Source organism: Chroicocephalus ridibundus, chromosome 4, assembly GCF_963924245.1.
Source record: "Chroicocephalus ridibundus chromosome 4, bChrRid1.1, whole genome shotgun sequence".
NCBI lineage: Eukaryota > Metazoa > Chordata > Aves > Charadriiformes > Laridae > Chroicocephalus > Chroicocephalus ridibundus.
In genome coordinates, this window is record NC_086287.1 from 72,839,089 (window position 1) to 72,856,152 (window position 17,064).

The 17,064-nt window shown below is 54.8% G+C and overlaps 2 protein-coding genes across 6 annotated transcripts in view; one reads left to right on the forward strand and one right to left on the reverse strand.

Annotated features, from left to right (window-relative positions):
* POLR2C (RNA polymerase II subunit C) overlaps positions 1-17,064 on the reverse strand; it is a 241,815-nt gene that overhangs the window by 186,281 nt on the left and 38,470 nt on the right. The gene's annotated exons all lie outside the window — the stretch shown is intronic.
* The window catches only part of CPNE2 (copine 2), a 61,621-nt gene that overhangs the window by 21,497 nt on the left and 23,060 nt on the right, over positions 1-17,064 (forward strand). For all 5 annotated transcript variants that reach the window (XM_063334002.1, XM_063334004.1, XM_063334003.1 and 2 more), the window contains exons 3-8: positions 2,000-2,179; positions 5,947-6,021; positions 9,357-9,428; positions 13,528-13,611; positions 16,571-16,660; positions 16,918-17,016. In XM_063334002.1, coding sequence (XP_063190072.1) covers positions 2,000-2,179; positions 5,947-6,021; positions 9,357-9,428; positions 13,528-13,611; positions 16,571-16,660; positions 16,918-17,016 — 600 coding nt within the window. The remainder of the gene's footprint in view (positions 1-1,999; positions 2,180-5,946; positions 6,022-9,356; positions 9,429-13,527; positions 13,612-16,570; positions 16,661-16,917; positions 17,017-17,064) is intronic.

Consider the following 17,064-nt stretch of genomic DNA (forward strand, 5'->3'; position numbering starts at 1 on the left):
GCTAAAATCCACCCCTGTTGCCTGCACAGTCTCATCTCCTAGGCTTGAAAAGGGATTTGCCTGGGTTGTGCTGCTGAAATCCGGTAGAGACGTGGATGCCCACTGCTCCTGGTCCACCACATCTCTGAGCAGACGTTCAGTGTCCTTTGTTACGGGATGGCAGCAGAGAAGAAAGGATCCGCGTGAAGCTGCGTGGCCCTGGCCAGCCTACAGCCCACTGGTGTTGAGTATTTGACTCCCCGGAGTGCAGCAGGTGGCTATTCTGGGAACACAGCGTTTCCTTTAGTCGTTTCTTGGCAATTAAGGCAGACTGAGCGACCAACTTCGAAAAACGCTGCGATAGTTGGTATATATAGCAAACTCCCCACATTTCCGCTCAGTCCTTCCCAAACCTGCCTCCTGTGCTGAATGAGTTTCTTTGGAGCTTTTTTGGGGGGGGGGGGGGGGGGGGGTTGGCTCTGCCGTACTTATTTCTAGCTCTGCAGCTCCGGCAGACGCCCCTCCGTCCCGCAGTCCGGCGCTGCCCGTGGGGCAGGGATGCCCTTCACCGAACCGGCTGCCAACTCTTGTGCTCTCAACGCGCTCCCAATAGCTGCTCTGCTGAAAGAGCTCCGTCTGGGTTTGCTCGCCGGAGGGTTTTCCCCCAGCCTGCGGGTGCTGGTTTCTTCTTCAGCGCTCGGGCTGTGCCGCCAGCATCCTTTCTGCCCATTTCAGCATCATAAGGGTATGTTGCAGTTGGGCTCCAAACTTGGCCTTCCCTGGTGCCTCTCGGGATGGAGGATGGTCTGGTGGGTGACATCAGCGTTCAGACCCTCCTCAGCCATTGAATTCCAGAAGCTTTTTTTGGCCTCGTTTTCCCAGTTTCTCCCACTTTGGCTCAAATTGTGGGTTGCTGTGTCTGTGCAAGCCCGGCTGGTGCTGCCGCCCCCTCCCAGCTCTCCTGCAGTCTAAGTGATGGGGTCTGGGACCGAAGGTCCACAACCGGAGGGCAGCATCTCGGGATCTCCAGCGTGGCTGTCCCCAGGATTTTATTCTTTTTTTTTTTTTTTTTGGCTCACGCAAGGCTTTCTGTCCTCCTGTGCCATGCTGCGTCGTAAACCCACACTTCCACCGGCTGCCTGCCAAGTTTCCTCTGCTCTTATCGCCGCTCTTGGCTGCGGGATGCTGCAGACCGCCGCGGTGCTTCCCCTCCGACAGCGGCTTCCCCACACGCCTTCCAGTTTCCATCATCCCCTGCGCTTGCCCTTCCAAGCCATTGGAGACATAATTTCTTCCAGCCTGCTCACCATAGCTCAGGATGACAAAGCCTATTCAAGTCTTGTCTTCTGGGTCCTTCCAGCCTCTTGTTGCTCCTAATGCTCGATGAAATCTATAAAAAATGGCCTGTGGTGATATTTTTCCCCCCCTTCTTTTTTTCTACGGAAGGCCAAGAAAGAAGAAACCACATGAATGTTTGGGTTTGAGGTCTAGAGGGAAACGCTACAGGGTTGCTGTTCTGGCTCATGACACTTTTTCTTGTTTTGCTTGTCCTTGCTGTTAGCTGCACAGCCCGAAAGAAGCAGGTTTGGCATTACAGCTGTGAGGATCTGATTGAGGATTGGAGGTGTGCCAGAGCTTCGGCTCCTGGGAGAACAGGGCTCAGAAGCAAATGAAGCAACTCTGGCTTCAACGAGCCTTGAGTCCACACCAAGCCTTGGCTGGGTGGGTGCTCCTATCCTGGCCCTTGGCTGGGGTGGGCTTGTACAGCCCCGGGCACCCTGTCCTCGGGGGCTGCGACTCTCTGCATCAGGTGTTGTTACTCGTTCAGATTGATCCCACCTCGTGTACATGGGGTATCATGGCCTGCATTTAGGGGTAGCTGTGCTGAATGCCTGGTGCGCTCCCTCTCCGATGGTCACTGCAGGGTTTGTGGGTGGCTCTGAAGCCGGAGAAGAGACATGGCAATGACAAAGATGCGAGATCCACGAGCCTAAATGCCTCTTCTGTTTTTTCTTTGCAGCTCGACAGGACAGAGACAGCTGTGAACAACCTCAACCCGGCCTTTTCCAAGAAGTTCATCGTCGACTACCACTTTGAAGAAGTGCAGAAGCTCAAGTTTGCCCTGTTTGACCAGGACAAGTCGAGCATGCAGCTGTATGAGCATGACTTCCTGGGGGAATTCTCCTGCACACTGGGCACGGTGAGGCTCTGAGGTCCCTGCAGCTCGCTGTCCTCCAAATCACCTCAGCCATGGGGACGTGGGGGGATAAGAGCTGCTGCTCTTAGCTACTGTAAAGTTTGCTGGGTCCTACCTGGCAAAACTAATTTAATTTGTTTGTCACGCTTCAACTGTTGAGGTTGAACTGTTCCGCATTAGGGCTGTTGGCCACTTGCTCAAGTCTAAGCTAGTCATAGTGTGGGCTTCTGCTGGTGCCTGCATGGAGGCATCAACTGGAAGCTTTTGGAGGTACCTCCAAGCTGTTGGAGGTAACCCAATGGTGAGAGGTATCTCACCATGGTTATAGTAAGAGCCCTGATGACCAGCTTGGGTTTGGACTTGGGAAACTTCCAGATGTGTAAAGTTAAGATGCATTGCGGTCTACCTTTCTCTCTCAGTTTTGTTTTTCTTTTTTTCCCCAAAGCTTTATCCGTTGCTGTTGTGTAGCAAATCATCTCCGCTACTTTAGCATGTTGGTGCTGGAATGTGTCTTCTGCTCTTCCTGTGGAAAAGCTTTTGGGACACAATGCGATTTATAAGCCTTTGGAAGGTCTTTGCGCTCGTGAACCCAGACCCTGTTAGAAGCTGGCAACTACATTCTCCAAACGTCTTTGTCCTCTGAGCTCGCTTTGACTCAGAGGCAAGGAATGAAGGGTGTTTTTTTTTTCCGTTCTTTTGCAGCATCCGGCTGCTCGGGGCTGCTGTGGTACCTGGCACAAGCACAGGGGCTGGCAGAAGCTGTCTCTGTTGTGCTCGGTGCTGGGAACCGGGAGGAAGGAGACGCTGTAAATCGGTGGGTCGGCGTGCACAGCCGGCCCAAGGTGTTTGGGGAGGCTCATGAGTGCAATTGCTTTGTTACACGGGCCGCGATACGGCTCTGCACATGGGCGGGAGGGCTGAATGACTTCACCATTGCCCACTCAAGAGCTTGAGGTGTTAGAAGAGCGCTGACATTCACAGTGTTTGATGTTTAATGCCTGAGTTTTTGGAAGTGCTCTGTGACGACCTAATTCTGCCCCTGCAGAAGTTAGGAGACAGTGCAGGCAACGGCCCAGGCTGGTGTTCAGTGATTTAGACGAAACCCATTATTTCCTGGTAGTTCTGTTGCTGAAACGCAGCCACCTCAGGTGTGGGGCAGTTCAGCTGCGCTCCTTGTGAAGGTCACGGTCTTGGTGGAAGGCGCGAGCACGGAATTTATGGACGTAAGAAATCAGAGCTGAAACCTTGCTGTTCCTAACTCTGCAGAACGCCAGGGCTCTGCAGGCTCACGCCGGAGAGGAACGTCATCCGTACGCCCTGGGGAGAAAGGTGGACCCTCCTGCTTGTTGGGTCTCCCAGAAGAGGCCAACCCTTTCTGGTGCTTTGAAATGCGATTAGCTTGGACCGTGAGACTGGCCGGACCATGCTGGGGCTGGGGTAACGGTGGGGATGGGCAGCTGTTGGCAGGTCTCACACCCGAGGTGCTTGCTCAGAACAGGTGGTGGTTTCGCCGTGGTGGCTGATGGGCACGGCGGAACTGTCTACTGTGTCTTTATGGTAGGTTTAGTCCATTCAGAAAAAAAGAGAGCTCTGAACTTCTGTAATCTCACGCAAGTATTTACACTCTGCGAAAGAGAACTTGGCTTACGTGCGTGCCCAGTTTTGATGAATTTTTGCAGCGCTTCCCACGTGAGATCCTTGGTGACCTTTAGCCCACAACAAGACACCGGCTTAGAATGGAGGGATCTTCTCATTTTCCTTTTTTTGCTGGACATTCTCTGTTCTCCCCGTGGCCGGCGTGGGTTTGCAGCACAGCCCGGTCGAGGGGCAGAGATGGACCGGAGGGGTAGCACGTGCGCTAGGGCGCCTGGTGAGGAGAGGGGTGAAACGGGGCCTTGCGGGCTCAGCCACCCTGCTTTGGGGGTTCTGATGCCTAGATTTTGTCTGGTGAGATGTTTTCCTGAGCCTGCCCGGTTTTGAGGCGCGAGCAGCTCTCAGAAGGGAAGGAGAGCAGCTGCGGGCAGCAGCAACCGCACAGCGAGCATCTGACCCGTCGAGTTTGCATCAGAGCGCTGTCAGATTAGCCGGATTATTTTATTGCAGCTAATTAGGTCTGTGGTAAGATTTGAAAGGGTGGCTGTATCATTCGCGAGGCTGTAACGACCTCTGTGGCCAAACGAAATGTAACAGGGATCAAATGGCAGGCTGGAGGGTGTCTGTGGTTTCTGCCGGCCAGGGCTGCGAGGAGATCTCGCCTCCTTGCGCCTGGCACAAACATCTGGTTGTGCTGGCGGGTGCTTCCTCTGCATTTATGGATCCAAAGCACCAGGACGTGGCTGGCTAGTCACAATGGGAAGGGGTTTTTTGCCTTGATGTTGCAAGAGTCATAGGATCACAGGACGGTTTGGGTTGGAAGGGACCTTAAAGCCCACCCAGTGCCACCCCCTGCCCTGGGCAGGGACACCTCCCACCACACCACGTTGCTCCAAGCCCCATCCAGCCTGGCCTTGGACCCCTCCAGGGATGGGGCAGCCACAGCTTCTCTGGGCAACCTGGGCCAGTGCCCCACCACCCTCGCAGTGTAAAACATTTCGTCCTTCTTTCTAGTCTAAATCTTCCCTCTTTTAGTTTAAAGCCATTACCCCTTGTCCTGTCGCTACAGGCCCTATTAAAAAGTCTGTCCCCGTCTTTCTTATAAGCCCTCTTTAAAGTACTGAAAGGCTGCAGTAAGGTCTCCCCGGAGGGAAGACACCATTTCTGGGGAGCAATGGGAGGAATACAAGCATGGCTGGGTCACTTGGATGGCAGGAGCAACAAGTTAAGCCGTTTCATTACGTGTGGGTTGTTTTTTTTTTTTATTATTATTATTATTATTATTTTCCGACTGTGTGACGTGGGACCAAAGGCGGAGGCAGAAGGGTGGGTGGGACTGCATTTTTTTTAATCGGCGGCCCCTGTATCTCGAAGGGGTCCCCACCAGGTATGGAAGCGGAGCACAGCTACGCCCAGCAGGTTGCTGGACCCTCGTGTGGGGGTCTGCGCCTCCCGGGGAAAAACTTACAGGACCCCCAGATCTGAAGGCGATTGAAACTCCGTGAGCTAGGAAAAAAGTCTCAGGGGGGTTAATTCAGCTCCCAGATCGTCCTGTCTGGCCTCTTACAAGGCTGAAGTGTAGGGGGGGGGATGTGCCTTCGGGGGGTGCTGACCCCTGTGCCTTGCTCTGGCAGGGGGACGGAGCGATGCTGGGGGGAGCATCAGGATTCACCCATGGAAACGTGGGGCTTGGAGCAACCTGGGCTGGTGGGAGGTGTCCCTGCCCAGGGCAGTGGGAGTGGAACAAGATGGTCTTTAAGGTCCCTTCCAACTCTAAGCATTTGGTGATTCTATGAACGTGGCCTGAAAGCAAGTTGCTGGCAGGGTTCATGTTAGATGTGTTTAAAAAATGGGGTTTGAAAAGGCTGAGTTGGGATTTTGCTGGGAACAAATCACGGTCCTTCAGCTGTGTGAGGTCCCGCTGCCCTGCTCCGCGCGAAGAGCCCGTCCCTGGGTTTGAGGGGAGACGCTGCTCCACACGGCTCAGCAGCTGCCCCATGGCCTCGGGTGACAGTGGTGAAATGCCCAGTGTCACTGTCAGCCCAGAGCACGATGTCTTTCTTCTGCTGTTGTGGATGCTTCATCTGAATTAACAAACGTGAGCAATGATCAGTTGCTTATGAGTCTGCTTGTGATCACTTCTACAATCATGACTTTATTTTCCTTGGCTTCTCTAGATTGTCTCCAGCAAGAAAATAACACGGACTCTCCTTCTGGGCAACGGGAAGCCGGCTGGGAAAGGGATGATAACGGTACGGTTACTCCTTTATGTTACCTAGTGGCTGCGTAAAGGCGGAAAATAACGTGGGGGCAACGCAGGACACACACCTGGGTTCCAGGAGACTGGGGTTTTATCTCATGAACATTTCTCCCTTTAACTCCCGTTTTCCTGCCCACTTCGGTCTGTTTGGAGGACAGATTATTTGGGGTAGGGACCATCTTGCCCCGGTCTCCACCCGGTGCCCGGCGCTCTGAGCCTTCAACTTCTGCTTCGGTCTCTGAAATAAGAAAGCCCTCAATGTGGAGAAGTACAAAGCAAATCTGTGCTCCTGGTGTGTGTTATCTGGTGCGTCCCTCCCAGGAGCTGCGGGAGGTAAGAGGGCCGATTCCTTTGCCGGCGATGTGCGGTTTTGTTTGTAGGAAGAGGATGGGAGCTGTGCCGTAGCAACAACTCTCATAGCAACAGCCGCGATGCTCCCGATGCAGACCCCTCCAGGCAGCGGCCTTCCTGCTGCGGAGCTCTTTAGTCACGTGTTTGTTTTTTTTTTTAAAAAAGAAAAGACTAAATTTAGGTGCGTTTCCCTCCTGCCGCGTCGCCCATCCTTTTTTGGATCTCTTCCGTATGACCCGTTTTGTGAGATGCACAGCCAGGCAGCAAAGGTGTGGAAGAAAAGACCAGCAAGGAGTTAAACCTCTGTCGGGTTTAAAAGCACTGGAAGGGTTTAAAAGCCCAGGACCTGGCTGCCGCAAGGGCATCTCCGTCGCTCTTTGCTCTAGCAGCTAGGAAGATGCTGCCAGCTTTTCTCCCTTAATTGCTGCAGTTAGTCTTTAAACGCCGGAGGAAAAGCCCCAGTGAAGCTGACAAGTGGTGCCTGACGCCGCGTGCCATCCCCGAGGAGCGGGCTCTCGACACCCCGGCCGATGCTGGAGCAGGAAGGGCTGGACCAGATGAAAAGTTTCCAGTCAAGTTCAAAGGTGACACGCTTTAAAAAAAACGGAAGGTCCCGATCTGTCACTAATGTTTCATTAAAAATCAAAGTCTTTGAGACATCTGCTTCATTTTATCCCATTGATGCAATTTTCTATCTGTTTTGTTTTTGGGGTTTTTTTTTGCCCTGGCTTGGTGATGACAACAGGGTCATGTGTGGTGGGCCCTGCTGCTTGGCACGGCACTGGAGCATAGGCTGCGGACACCAGCCAAGGAGCAGGCTTCTGGGCTTCTGCTTTGGACTCAGTCATATAAAACATGGAGTTTGGAGCCAAAACCTGCCTTCCTCACCCCCATCCATTTCAATTTTGCCCAAGTATCCTTTTTCTGAACTGAGATACCAGAAAGGTAAATGCAACAGAAGAACCTTGGCTGGCTGGCTGGGATTGCGTGGGGGTCCCTCGGTTTGAAGAGATGGAGAAAATCCTGCAGCGAGCTGCTGCGTTTGGGAAAATCAATTCTGAGATCTTGCCGCACGCCTCTGCCAGGCACAGCGGTGGGGATGGCGTTATTGTCCATGCTGGCCAAGAGAAGATGCCACCAGCAGCCTGCGGCAGTGTGGCACAAGGATGTTCCTGGGGCTCGTTGGCATGGTCTGGCTTTTACGTAGCCTCCAGTGAGCCCTAAAACGCTGGACACCAGCTGGGTGTGCTTTTGTGGGGAGCAGCGAAGGGCAACTTCCATCCGCTCCCCTGCAGCTCCTCTTCCTCACGCTGGCTTTGGTGACTGTGCTCCAGGTGGGAGAGAAAACCGATGCCGCGTCTTCGTGATGGGGAACTTCTGACTTCACGTCTATAGGGAGCAGAGAGGAACGTTGAGTTCTGCATGCGGTGAACACATCCTCTGTGGGCCGTAGGGTGGTGTCCTCCCCAGAAAGGCTGGGAGGTTGTTGGGGAGCTGCCCAGGCAGATTCCAAGGCTGCATCTCTGTCTCCTCGTCTCTGCAAACTCCCTGCTCCCCTAAGTGCCAATAACCCTCGGATTGCTCGTTCCACAGAAAACTGTCCCCTTGATTTCTGCAAGCCTGGCTGTAATTACGCTGTGGATCTCCTGTGAAGAACTGCCTCCTTGAAGAAACAGCGAACAGCCACGCTTGGGAGCGGCATGCGGGAGGAGAATGTCCACGTCGTGATCCCGGCCGTGCTGGTGCCAGATCCTGCCCAGCAGGATGCTGCGGCCGGGGATGCCAGGGGACGGCTCAGCCCAGCCTGGGGAGCGGAGGAGGGAGAGGTGAGGGAGCAGATGCTTGAGCAGGACACAGCCTTGAGGAAAAAAATACAAGTGATTCAGGAAACGGCTGGTAACAGAAGTGAATAAATGTGGTTTTTTTGTTACAAACATTCCCTTTCTTAAAATACCAAGAGACTCATTAGACCACGTTCCAGACAAAACCGGCCTGCTGGTGGCTGGCAGCCGAAGTCCTTCTGGAGCGTATGTGAATAAAGTCTCTTAAACTGAAGTAATCTGGGCTGTTGCTCCCCAGGAGCAATGGTGGAGTTTTCATCTGTGGGGCCGTCTCCTCGAGTGATGATGCGGAGACGTGGCTGGAGTCCTTGGTGCCACCAGCATCTCCGCTAAGGGATGGGGAGCTGCTTTTTGCCATGTCCAGCCTGAGATGTGGAGGACAAAGTGGCACATCTTGCTGCCAAGGGGTTTTATGATTCCTCTTCCCTCTTGGCTTGGTCCTTGGAGGCTTCTGGAGGTCCTGGACAAGCGCTGGTGCAGAAAAGCCACGTGAGAGCCAAGAAAAGGGACGAGTTTGTACCTGAAGCATCATTTTTGACCTGATGGCATGGAGGAAAGAGGCTGCTTGGGGTGTCCTGGCAGCTCATTCTCCCTTTGGGTTGTCCATTCAAGAGGCTTAATTGTACCTGTTGACTCCCAGCCCTGCAAATGAACATGTTTCACATGGATCCAGCTCCAGCCATGAGCCTGTGGAGGTCGGTGGGATGTCCCAGGGGCTCTGGCTGCAGCACCAGCATCGCAGCTGGTAATCTGCTAAAATTAAAAAAACAACTTATCCTATTTTCTTTTAAAGCCGGTGTGTCGCTGCCTTGGCGCAGGGTAAGTGGCAATGCCCGTCCAGGGGAAGTTCGGCCTTTTTCTCCATCCTTCTCCATTTCAGGGAGAAGCTGGGAAGTAGGCTTTGGTCCCAAATTGGTCTGCAAAGGTAAAATCAGTTTAACTCCCCAGCAGTGAAATACTGTGTGCGTTAGATCATCCAGCTTCTTAGCTGGGAAATGGGTTTTGCAGGAGCTGTGCGGCAGTCGTGCAGCTGTGTGTCTCCAGAGCGCGCGTCCCCGGGCTCCGGGTTCTCTTCTGGCTTGGGGTTCGCTTGCTTTTTGTGCTGAAAATGAATGCAGCCTCCCTTGTCTTTCAGATAGCGGCCCAAGAGCTCTCGGATAACAGGGTGATTACTCTGAGCATGGCCGGCAGAAAACTGGATAAAAAGGTGAGTGGGGTGGTGTCCGGGGGATGCGATGTTAAACCTCTGCCCTTCGTAGGCTAAGGGATCTAAAGATATCTCTGCTTTTGGGTACGACAGTGACAGAGAAAGGTCCTGCTGGAGAAAGCACTAGGGTGAGACCGGAGGGGTTCAAGTCCTGGCGGTGCCACTGGCTGCTGGGTACGCCCGTGCCTCAGTTTCCCTATTGGCACAGTATCACTTCCTTCATCCCGAGTGCTGAGATGGAAGGATTACGTGTGGCACAGGATCTGTGTGCCAGCATGTCTGAAAGACAGCAGATTTGCTACTTCAGCGGCTGTCATTTGGAAATGTCTCCTGAGGGACCTGTCAGCTTTGATGCCCCTTGAACCCGTATCTCAGAAGCGCTGCCCGCTCCTGGCCTGGGTCTTCAGCCCCTCTGGAAACGGAGCGAACATCTGCTTGTGTATCCAACAGCCGGGCCCATCTTTTCCGAGGAAGAAGTCTTGGCCTCATGGAGGCAGGCCATGCACGAGTTTCGCTTTGGATATGATGCGCAGGAAACCGTGAGCCTTTCTCAACAACGAATCTGACCTTATTTACCAGGCAACCAGAGCCATTCCTCTAAACCAGTGCTGTTGCTAAGCGATCGATGGGAATGTTACTTTTCCCTTCTTCCTGGTCTCTCCGGCGCTTGCGTTTTTGGCAGGACGGCCCTCAGTTTTCAAACCAGGGTAAAGCAAGCTTCCAGGCAGAAGGGTATTTGCAGGGGCAGAAGACGTGGTTTGTCCAGTCCCGTTGTCCAGGATGTCCCATCCACCTGGGATGGATGCCTGGTTTATCCCAGTGTTTTTCCCACCTGTTGGGACCTGCTGTTTTCTCGCCCTCCTGCTTACTCTGCCTACAGCAAGGAGCCAAATGCCCCTGTTAAGAAATCCCCGAATAACTCCGTTTCGTAAGTGGGCTGGAAGGTGTCCTTGAGCTGGTGGCTTTCTCTGAACCTCTCAACCCCAGGCATGTCAATGAAGGCATCCCTAACGCAACAGTTTTCTTCCAGCACCCCAAGAAAAAGCAAGGGGTGGGATTTCACAGCAGGCTTGGTGCCCTTCCTTCGTGCTTCAGGCTCCCTTTGCAGCCGTGGCCATTGTGAAGAGCAGGGCCAAGGACCTGGCACCTTCCTGCGGTGCTGGTACCTCAGGTGTACGTCCACTGGTATCAGCAACTTCATTGGTGGCATTACTTGCTCCGTGGGCAGGAGTTGCCTTTCTCATCTGGTTGGCAACCAAGTTCCTCTACCAGGTTATGCGAAGGTGACATCTTCAACTAGGACGTGGTAGCTGGGGGTCTGCTGCCCTTCAGACCCGCAGTCAAGGTACGGAAATTCAATATCTACTGGGATAAGGACTGTGAATAATCCTGTTCGTTCTGGGTCTCCCTCCAGTTTATCAATAGGTGTCAGCTGAAAACTCCTTCCCTGGGGACCGCCTGCTGTCACCAAGAGCTAACGCAGTTTCTTTGCTGATTCCCATAATGCAGCGCAGCATCGCAGTGCCCAAAGCCCTGCTCATGGGCAAAGGATGTTCATGTCACTTCACGCAAACTAAAAAAGTCTCTGAATAAGGAAATTGGACAAAAAACGTTATTTTGGGGTCGTTATTGGTGATAGATGAAATACACCTGTGGGAGCTGGGTAGAACTCCTTTCAGCTTAGGAAAGGCAGCGAAGAGGTGGCTAAGCAAAAAAACCACAGGGGTGACGCTGCAGCCTGGGGGGTAACACCCTCCCGCACCACGCAGCACTGGGGAGCGCGGCCGGAGGCTCGGACACGGTGTGACGGCATCAGATCTCACAGGATTTCGTGGTGGGACCATGGGATCATCTTGCCGCACAGGCAGAGCCGAAGCTGTGAGCGTCCCTTACGGGCAGCCGTGCTGCAAACCCAGCCTGGGGCCGTGCTCGGCCCCCGGCAGCTCCTTCTGCTGTGACTGCCCCGAGGCTGGGACATCTCAGCCTGCGGGCAGGTCCTCGTCCCCATCACACGTCCACGGTTCCTCTACCCGCCGCTCACTGCCTTGCTTTAAATGCCCAAGCTGCGCAGCGGGAGCGTGTCAGCCGCAGAACCAGCCCGAGGCTCTCCTACCTTGTGTCAGATTAAGAAAAAAGAAAGCTGTTTTAAGAAAAAATGACTTGCCGAAGAGGAGGTACTTTCACCTGGGACCAGCCCTGGTGAACCCAGAGCTGTGCAGGAGGGCCGCGATGCTTCGGCACGGCTGGGGCAGAGCAAGCGCTGCAAGCCAGGATTGGTGCTGGGAGCTGTGCTTTGGGGAGCTGCGTTTGGTGGAAGTGCCACCTCCCCACTTCCTTGTCCGGGGCGTGCAAGGACCAGTTAGGGTGGTTTAGATTCTTGGACCAGTTTGCACCTTGATCCGGTCTTCTGTGCTCCTTTGGCTGCTCACTTTCCGTCTCCTGCCAGGCTTGCCGGGGTGAGGTGTTTGTTGGTTTGACATTTTAAAATAGCAGCCCGCAATCCTGCGGCTTGGAGGCATCTCCCACCCTGCTTTGAACGGAGCAAGGCTGACCGGACTTGTAAAGCGGGCTGCTTGCTCCGCATGGGTTGGCAGCAGACACCCTCCCAAGCTGCCGCCCGTCCCCTCAGCCGGTGCCTCCACGAGCCCAGGCTGGGCTGGCGCTGGCGAGGCTGCGCTGGGCTGCAGGTTAAGCCAGCGTAGGTAGGGTCAGGTACCCACCGCCGGGCCTTTCGTCTGTCAGTGAAGCTTGAAAGCGCCAAGCCCAGGCTGCGGGTGAGCAGGATCAGAGCTGTGCCATAACCGTAACCCCTCAGAAAGACCAGCTTGGTTTTCTCTCCCACGGACATGTGAAAAAGGGGAGGAGAAAAATAGCCTCCTCTCACGGGAGAGCATCCCCGTGAGCCTTTATGGGCTGCTCTTCTGGCAGAAGAATTTTGACTGAAGCACGTTATGGTTTCTCTAAGACAAAACACTTTGCAGTGCTTTACTTTTCTGGCTGGCTTTGGAAACAGGATTTGGGTTAGAACCATTAATGGGTTTTCTGCTGGGGCATCACTAGAGCCTGCGTCCGTCCCAGCTGCCACCTCACAGGCTGGCTGTGGGCAGGGGCTCCTGGAGCATCCGTCCATCCCCCTCCTCCATGAGCAGCTCCCTGCATCCCCGCTGCATCACTTGGCAGCCCAAAAACCTGTTCAAACCCATAAGAAGTTCCTCCAGCTCTTTGCAGGACTCAGGCGCCCACCTCCCTCTGGGAGGAAAGCACGGCTGAAATGGCTTTAGTTCTCAGTAAATCGTTTGGAATATTTGGGGCCTGGTTTCTTGTTAGCCACTCCTTAGCTTTTCGGAATGGGAATGAAGTTCTGCTTAGAAATGCTGGAGTTTCCCTGTGTCGGTGCCACCGGCGCCACCCTCCTCGCCGGGCTGTGGGTGCCCTGAAATAGCCGCCGTGCCGCTACCCAGCAGGGACACGCACGTGTGTGTACAGATTTCTCATAAACCAACAGCCCTTTATCGAGGGAATATCTAAGGCGGCGCCGGCAGCAAAGGCAGCGCGCGCTGACCCAGGGCCACGTATCTCGGAGGGTGTTACATGATCTCTGTCAACACCAGGGCAGCTTGCTCCTTAAAGATTTCCTCTGGTCACGCTTTACTGCTGTGTGTAGGAGGGTGGATTTTTTTTTTTTCTTCCCCGCCCCCCCCCCGCCCCGTTTTCCCCTCAAGACACTCGTGCACTTCGTAATTCTGTTTTTTCCTTTGAAGCTGTGGATGTTTTTTCCAAGCCCAAGCGCAGCTGGCTGCCAGCTGGGGTTGTTTTCCGTGGCATCTGCATCCAGAGAGCTCGCCGGGCAGTGGGTGCCCGCCGGCAGATCCCAACGGGCGCCGGCTCGCCCGCCGCATCGGTGCCAAGAGGCAGCGCCAGCATCAGCGGCCTTCACGTGACCAGGACACAGAGGGGTGACAGGGCGCTGCTGGAGCCGCTCTCCTGAGGACAGGGGGGTGTCTGCAGGGTTGGCGCTGCCGGGGAAAGGAAGTCTCTCTTGGAACAGTTGTCGCTGCTTGCAGAGCACCCCGTAACCCATCCCGTTCTTCTCCCCCAGGACCTGTTCGGAAAGTCAGACCCCTTCCTGGAGTTTTATAAACCGGGTGACGATGGGAAATGGATGCTGGTCCACAGAACAGAGGTGAGCACAACTCTAACCCGAGCTGCTGAGACACCACCATCCTTATGTCAGCCCCTCTTGCCCTTTATGGCATTAGCTCATCACTCACCCATAAAGCGGGGTGGGATCCAGGGATTTCAAAATCTCATGGCTGCCTTCTCAGGGTCCAGCCAAGGCTGCTGGACTCCAGCGGATGAAGATTTACTGAGGCCAGCAAGGTCTTGAGATCTTTTCTGTGCTAGTCACTACTGTATCTACCAAGCAGAGGGAGATGCTCTTCCAACCCACGTTAACCTCCTGGCTCAGGCTGGCTGCGAGCAGTGTCCCGGACCGCTCTCCCTCCATTTGCAGGAGCGGCAGGATGAGCTGCAACGTGGGGAGACGGTGGAGAGAAGTGGTGGGAAGTGGGGCTCAGCGAACGGCAGTAGGGAAAGGTTGAAAGGAGCGTTTGCCAGATCCTTGGCTGACCTGGGAGGATGCTCAGGCACCTCCAGCTTTAGTGCACGAGCCCCGGCCGAGGAGGCAGAGACCCACACCAGGGGACCCGTGGGTACGGTCAGAGGCAGCCGATCCCTCCCCGTCCCTCAGTTACACCTGCTGCCACATTTTCATCTTCTGGTTGTGTTCTCAAGCTGCTAACACCAGTGATGTTACGGATCAGAGGCACGGCACGGGCAGGGAGAAGCAGGCTGGCTTCTGCTTCAGCACCAGGCTGATAAGTACTTTCCAAAGGCTTTTTGCCCCCTCCCCAAAGCTTGTTTCAAGGCTTGCTTCCCCCCCCGCCTCCCCTCAATTTGCACGTAGTTCCTGGCAGCAGGCAGAAAAGGGAGGGGGCGATGGCTGCAAGAGGGGGCTCACAGCAGCCCCTGTGTCCGTGTCCGAGGGTCCCCTCACACCCCACCTCCCGCCCCTCTTTTTCCTGGCCCTTCTCACCCCTCCTTTTTTTCTCGTGCCCTCAAGGCTCGGTTAAGGAGCCCCGCTGTGGGAAATTACTGTAGCAGAACATGGTGTGACCTCGTGTGGAGGGAGAGGGGGGTTTTATTTACAAAATCTCTCCGTACGTTGGGGTTTCCCACTGCTGTGCCGAGGCCATGAGGATTTCCTTCACTCGCACGCCCGTGTGCGCACAAGCACCAGGACTTGTGTCCTGCAGTATGGATCTGGGCCGTCCTTCCCACACGTGTTTCTGTGCATATTTAATTCCTACCAACCTTCACCTTTCTCTCCTGTTCCTGAGGGAGCGAGCTGGGACCTGGGTTGGTTGTCTCCTCCTGGTTTAGCGTGGGTGGCTGGGCTTTGACTCGCCACGACGTGGGTCTGGGATGCGGGGATTTGGAGTGACCTCCAGCCCTTCCTCCTGGGAAGCGGGAAGGGGCATGGGAACTGGGAAGGCAGCCACGTGCCAGCCGTTGCTGGGATCTCTCTAAGCAGGTCGGAGCACATGTACCTACTGATTTTTCCTCTGGGTTGCTGCCCAGTTCCTCCACTGTCCTGTCTCTCTGGATAAGGGTCTAGCCAGGCTTTCTTTCAAGTAATGGGTGCTCCAACAGCCTCCTCATGACCAGCCCTGAACGCGTCCCGCTGTCCTCGGGGGAATCCCATACCAGGCGAGCATCTTTGTGTTCGGAGGCTGGATGCAAAAAAATAAGGTTCCCCATTCATGCATCTTTCGGTGCAGGAATGATGACCTCTGAAGGTCCCTTCCAACCCCTACCACTCTGTGTTTCTGTGATTCTGGATCACACAGTGAATATAACCACCTCTCAGTCTGATGCTGGCATTTCTCATGCCACCACGGAGGTGTCTGGCGGGGAAGGACTGGCGCGCTCGTTACAGCCTGTTATTGAAGCGCAAGTGTGAACGCCCAGCTGGGCGCCGTGCGATGGAGACGCCGGGTCCTTCCCCCACCCACCCTGGGGCCCTGGCGGCTGGCAGCACGCGCGGGCACCATCTCGGGGTGCGTGGGCTCCCCCTGCTCTTCCCAGCCTCCCGGAGGAGGTGTTTGCAAATTCTCGACTAAACGGTGCTCGCAGTGTCAGGCTCTCCCCCGGTCTCGTGCAAGAGCCCGTCTGTAGAACAAGCTGCCTGTTGCAGGTCCCGCAGGCTGGTTGCCGGCGGCAGCAGCAGCCATGGACCTCTTCCTCCCTGGGCTGTACTGTTGCTGCTCCGGCTGCGAAGGTCCAAAGTCCTCCACGCCAGACATCCCCCCTTGCACAGAGGAGGGTTAATCTGCTGCCCAACTTCCCTAATAGTCACGTGAACCTCTCTTTTTGAGCACAACACCTTTGCGAAAGTGGGTCTCCACCTGCCCTGAAGACACCTCCGATGTGCCTGGAGCCTGCTTGCGTTGGCTTAGGTTTCCGCCAAGTGATTGCATTCCCTGAGGAAATGTCAAAAAGCATCAATTAATATTTCTGCAGCTCGGGCAGCAGATGTTACACAGATGAGGCAAGAGAGCTGGACGTGCCCAGGGCTGTCTGGCTTTCCCGGCTGGTTGTGGCATCCCACTGCTCCATCTTCTCAGTGGTCAGACCCCAGATGGATGTAGGTGGGGTCCTGGGAGGGGGAAGCAATGAGTAGGGTGCAAGAAATGGAATGCAGAGGTCATAAATAGGTGCTGGCCTTGAACTGGTGGGGTAAGTGGTTGTGCCCATGCTCTGGGCATGGTTATGCCCGTGCTGCCCAGTCTGCTGTGGCTGTTGTCTCGGGCGGGTGTTTGGTTGCTCCTGGAGGTGGAGAAATCACCCGACATGATGCAAATGAATCTGTCGTAACTCGCACATGCTACAGCCTGAGAAGGGGGAACCGCTGGGCCTAAACTAAGGAGGCCGAAGAGGGCTGAGATGGGGCTTTCTGCCTGCCCTGCCCCACTGAGAAGCTGGTCCAGGGTCGCTCTTGGGGATGTGTCTCCCGCTTTGTGTCATCTCCCCCTGCAACAACGTGCCCGTTATAACAGCATCCCTCCGTTCCCACCCCACAGGTGATCAAGTACACGTTGGACCCCGTCTGGAAGCCGTTTACTGTGCCTTTGGTGTCACTGTGCGATGGAGATGTAGAGAAGCTGATAAAGGTAATGGGGAAGGGGGGTCCTTCAGGCTTGTACCGTGGTAGTCGACCTCGAGGATAGACCGTTAAACATCTAAAACCCCATAGCTGGTTTATTTAAAAAAAAAACAACTCAAACAAACCAACCAAAGCAGAACCGCTCTCAAAACCAAAAAAACACTTGTTTGGGGTCTCCATCAGGAGAGGCTGAGAACTTCAGCAGGTCTCCCGGCAGGAGATAGGTACTGCGTCTGAGGCTGGTTTGTGCTCCTCCCACCCTAGGTGATGTGTTACGACTATGACAGTGATGGGGGACACGACTTCATCGGGGAGTTCCAGACCTCGGTGGCCAAGATGTGCGAAGCCCAAGATGCCTTTCCGGTGAGTGCCGATGGACTTTCGGGGCAGAACGAGGAAGGGGCTCCTCAC